Here is a 5,000-nt window from a genome sequence, read left to right on the forward strand (position 1 = left end):
TGTGCGTGTATGAGTGTGTGTGCGTGTGTGTGTGCGCGCGTGTGTGTGTGTGTCTGTGTGTGTCTGTTTGTGTGTGTGTGTCTGTGTGTCTGTGTGTGTCTGTGTCTGTGTCTGTGTGCGTGTGCGTGTATGAGTGTGTGTGGGTATCAATATCTCAGCGGCAGTACCAGCAGAGCTCTCCCCTCTTCCTTTTAACAGAGTGAGGGCACGGTTCAATTGACTTAAGTCTCCAATTTCAGAATGAATTTCAGGGGGAATACAGAGTGCCACTACACGCAAGACACTGCAGCATCATCGCAAAATCGATTCCCCGGCCAGAGCTGCTCCTTTTCTCACATTAATCATCGGTAACAGGCGCGGCAGATGTGCACGGTATCATCCCAAAAACGATGCAGCGAGTACACTTAATGCAATCGCTACCACAGAACGGCTGGTTGTCCAGTCTAAGAGCATTCTGGGCTCCCAGGATCAGTCCTGGCAAATGACCGTTACTGCTGAAGGTGGCCCTGAACTCAGAGCTGCAGCGGAGTTGTACCGCTTTTCCCTGGATGACCAGACAAGCTGAAAACATATAGTCCCTGCACTCTCTCCCATCAGTCTACAGCAGACTGACTGACTGTTGCATACATGTGAGTCATAATGACTCATATACTCTATACGTAACATATCTTTTCTCACCTATTGTATTGCTTTATCCTGATTGCACCTTTTGCATGGGATCACAGCAGTATACTAAATACTTCTACTTTACTGACCGATTACTCAGGTGTGAAGCTCGGCCCACACGGCCTCCATACCTGAAGGCCTCGATGACATAGGAGGTGACGGCGGCCCCGCCCTCATGGGCATTGGGCTGCCATGTCAGGGTGACGCTGTTGAGGGACACGTCCGTCACCACGGGCTTGTGGGGGGGGCCCGGGAGCTGGATGGGCACAGACGTCTGAGGGATGGATGGGATGCCATTCTCTAAAGCAGACACACAGAGACACAGTATCTGTAAGCACCACTGCACTCACACTGCCCGCTGTCTGCCACTGAAGGCCCTGCTCTACCCACTGAACAGCAGTGTCTGTCTAACCACGTACATTATTACATAACATTATTCGAAAATGTGTCTTCAAAGGCACTTGGGCCTGTTCTTCTAGGCAGTAGTCTCTCTTAAAGTGATCTTTTAACATGTGCTGTGTACCTAATTAGAGTGGATTTGAAATTGATTTAAGGTTTTCTGGAAAAAAAATAAAATAAAATCAAGTGAGGGTGTTTAGTTGGATGTGGCAACAAGCATATATCAATCTATCTATGTCCATACTAGATGCCTTCCCTGGTTCTATATTGTTAAAAAAAACAGTCCCAAGTTCTCTTTAATGGTCAGATGATGTGACACAAGAAATAGCAAATCCAAGAATGTGCGTAAACTGAGTAAATCCCCAAATTCCAGAGAGGGGTGTGGCAGTACCTGTCACAGTGACGGTTCCACTCCAGCTCGTCTCCCCACTCGAACTGGAAGCCACACAGGTGTACACCCCTGAATCCGTTTCCTAGCAACAAGAAGCACCACGTCAACCCCGTCTTCTTCAGACGCAAAGGAACCAAATCTGCAGTCACTATGACACAGCGATGGCCCTTAGCTACGTATTACCGTCCCTGAGCAGGGCAGATACGCTGGCAGCGCCAAACAGTTCCACCGTCAGCAAACCTGTAGCACCTCTGGACACTGTGTTCTGGAATAGAGTGGGTGGAGTACCATTCACTGCGATAAGCTTCATTCAGCTAAGCTAAACCCTGCTGCGATAGTTATGATTTGCAATCTGGAGGTGATAGGTTTAATTTTGTGCAGTTGTTTCACTGATTTTTTTTTTAACCTCATAGAAGACAATTTTATTGCTGGCGACCATCTGTTGACACTGTAGCCCCCCAGCAGGGCACAATTAGGGGAGATTTTCCTCTTAACTTTTCCTCTTTTAAGATTTTTCATATCAGCGCAGTGGCTAGGGGCAGGTACAGGGGATGGTTAATTTAGAAGCTGTGGGTTATGCTTGTTCCAGTTTATAGGTCTGGTTGGCTTATACGGTTGGGCTAATCGGCATTGCCAAGGTCTGAACAGAGGCAAAGGGAAGGAACAAAGATCAATTAAAGTTTCATCTGAGAGCAGGAAGAGGTCTGACGTCACTAACAGCAGCGGAGGCTCTTGGGATTGCTGGTGACAGGGATCTAATATGGTTTACCATTCATGGATGTGGCTTATAGGTATACAGAATTCACCCATCCAAGGGGAATACAAGGCCATTAAAATAACATGAGGTGCTCCCACAAACCCACCATATTCTCATTTAAATCTTTAATGTTCTTTATTTATTTACTTTTTATTGAGTCAGTTTTCCTTTTGAATCGGAGGTTACCTTGGGCAGAAATGACTCCTCTTTCCTTTCAATGTGTGCATACTTCCATTACAGCAAGAATTAACTGCACAGTACATGTCTGTACAGCTCTTAAATGACTACAGAGTATGTTGTTTTGGCACATTAAAACCGTGTCTCTATGACAGCACATCACTTGAAAACATTTTAATGTTGTGGGTCCAATGCACTGTTTCTCATTTTAGAAGTCATTAAAAAAGACAATTCAGAAAGAGCCCGTAGGGCTAAACTAAAACGAGTCTTTCTTTAGCTACCTCCCCGGCTCACTATGACTTGACACAACTGCCAGACCATCTCTCAAATCTCTCGATCTGGCTAAAGGACCCAGGTCGCGGCTCCTGATTGGTGGGCTGGCTGTGGCTACGCGCTCGGTGGGGTAAACTAGCGGGCACCTGTTTATTAATCACGCCTGGTAGCACTGGGCCATGCGCTAAACAGATTGTAAAAAATGGATGAGGGGGGAGTTGGCCAGGGAGCTGAGTACTCCCCGCTCCTGCCTGGATTCGTTCTCTTTTCCCTCTCCCTCCCGCGTCCCCTGGCCATGACGCATGCGGCTAACGCCTCTCCGCTGTCCCCACCACGGGGGCCGGTGCCGCGGCTGGCGTGTGGAGCAGCTGGGGGGGGGGCAAACGCAATGTGACAGGACCCCGCCCCCGTGCCCTGAACGAAGTCCCTCTACTGCCATGGAGATAATGGGCCCCAGAGAGAGTCTCTGAGTGCAGGCTGCGTGCAGGTCGGGCTGCGAGGAGTCTGTCCCGCAGACATTTTAAAGATTGGCCCGGTGCCGCAGGCTCAAGTGATGAGACAGTGAGGCATCACCAATCCCCAAAAACGTGTGGGGGTCATTTTGCATCTTGTTATTGCTTCATACGGGTCAGTGATTGACAGGGCGTGACAGCTCCACCCTTCGTGAGGACCATGAAGCATCATGCCAAGATAGTTTGTGGACTGACACAGGGAGAAGTCTGGGACATCAGGAGACTTTGATGATGGTGTCTTCATCGTGTCCAGGGAGACTCTGAGCCAGCTCCTTAAAACAGCAGATGTATTTGCCCATTCAGTGTGCAGCTAAGCGTTGGACTGAATCAGAGACCTCACTCTGGGGACATTGAAATTAATGACTCGAATGCAACCGGCCTGGAGTATAGATTACCGTGCAGCGTTGCTGAGCACGGAGCTCGCTGACTCTCTCTGCAGTAAACGGAAATTTAATTAAAGTCTCCCAGATCGTTAATCATCAGCGCCCATAAAAAGATTAACATATCCACCTCGTTTTGTCCTACAATCTGACCTCAGGTGAGACCCTGGCACTGGTGGGGCCAGAGAAGAGGGTTTCATTAAGCCTGAACACACGAGCGTTAAGGGCTGAGCTTCCTCATTACGGTCATAATTAAGCGTGCTTTGCGTGCTTTATTGCCTTTTGCAGCCTGACTTTGAATAATTGAGTAAACTATAAAAGTGTCCAATATTATTGCTTGTCCATCAATGGACCCACCATCTTCCATCACATTACAAAACACAGGAGGTTAATACTCAGAGAGAGAGAGGCAGAGATTTCCTTCAGGGGCAAAAAAAAAAAGAATTATGAAAAGGAAAATGAATATTACCCACCGAGGATAGTTAATACTACATCTCAGACACTGCTGTAAATTTTGAGAGTAATACATTTGGCTGCGAGACACAGTAAAGGCGGCAGAATGCATTGCTGAATGGTAATGGGGACGTTGTAAGGTTACAGCTGGTGTGATTACGTTCGCTCCCACTCTGATATGGGACTTCAAAGAGCATATTACGGTGTGGCATGAACAATTTGAATTTCAGCATTGCTGTAATACACTGAAAGGCATTTCCACCCAGGAGCCCAATGCAGTACCTGCAGGAGTGCGATTTGCAAAGTTCCATTTTCCATCAGGCTGATTCGGGCATCATTTCCCAGAATCCTTTGTCCATCCTTCTCCCATTGGATGCTGGGTAAGGGACTGCCCATCACATGACACTGAAGCTGTGCAGTGGCCCCCTGGGCCAGTGTCTGATTGGCTGGGCCTTGGCGGATTATTGGGGGAATGCGGTCAGATGGTGCTGAAAGAGAGACAACACAACATTGCTAACAAAAAACCGGAGGTTATGTCTAAGTTTGCTTCACTACTGGCAGTGGTGGTTTGTGTTTTGAAGGTGATGCCATGCATTCCCATAGTTTGAGGCTCAAAATTACTGCTGACACTATAAGCATACTTTAGGCTATTTGAATTGACTATTCCAACTACATTATAGACATTATCCGGAGCAACATACATAGCTTACTCTTTTTACACCCAATTCTGGGTTAAGTGCCTTGCCCAAGGGTACAGCAGCAGTGCCCCAGCAAGGATTTGAACCAGCAACCTTTCAGTTAGAAGCCTCACTTCCTACCACTATACCACACTGCTCTATTCCCAGAACACTGGGAAATTGTGTTACATCGTCCCTGTCATGCCTACAAAAAATAATAGCAATGACTCCCACAAAAAACCCAAAAAACTTTGGATCATCATATTCCTTTCTAATTTTCCGGGAAATACAGAAGTGAATGGAGATTAAGCTAAT

At 47.2% G+C, this 5,000-nt stretch overlaps 1 protein-coding gene across 4 annotated transcripts in view; it reads right to left on the reverse strand.

The window, feature by feature from the left end:
* zgc:77784 (uncharacterized protein LOC402947 homolog) overlaps positions 1–5,000 on the reverse strand; it is a 75,535-nt gene that overhangs the window by 17,239 nt on the left and 53,296 nt on the right. For all 4 annotated transcript variants that reach the window (XM_036536142.1, XM_036536140.1, XM_036536143.1 and 1 more), the window contains exons 9-11: positions 4,291–4,496; positions 1,457–1,538; positions 798–966 (exon numbers count right to left, since the gene is read on the reverse strand). In XM_036536142.1, the coding sequence (XP_036392035.1) occupies positions 798–966; positions 1,457–1,538; positions 4,291–4,496 (457 nt within the window). The remainder of the gene's footprint in view (positions 1–797; positions 967–1,456; positions 1,539–4,290; positions 4,497–5,000) is intronic.

Source organism: Megalops cyprinoides, chromosome 9 (genome assembly GCF_013368585.1).
Source record: "Megalops cyprinoides isolate fMegCyp1 chromosome 9, fMegCyp1.pri, whole genome shotgun sequence".
Taxonomy (NCBI): domain Eukaryota; kingdom Metazoa; phylum Chordata; class Actinopteri; order Elopiformes; family Megalopidae; genus Megalops; species Megalops cyprinoides.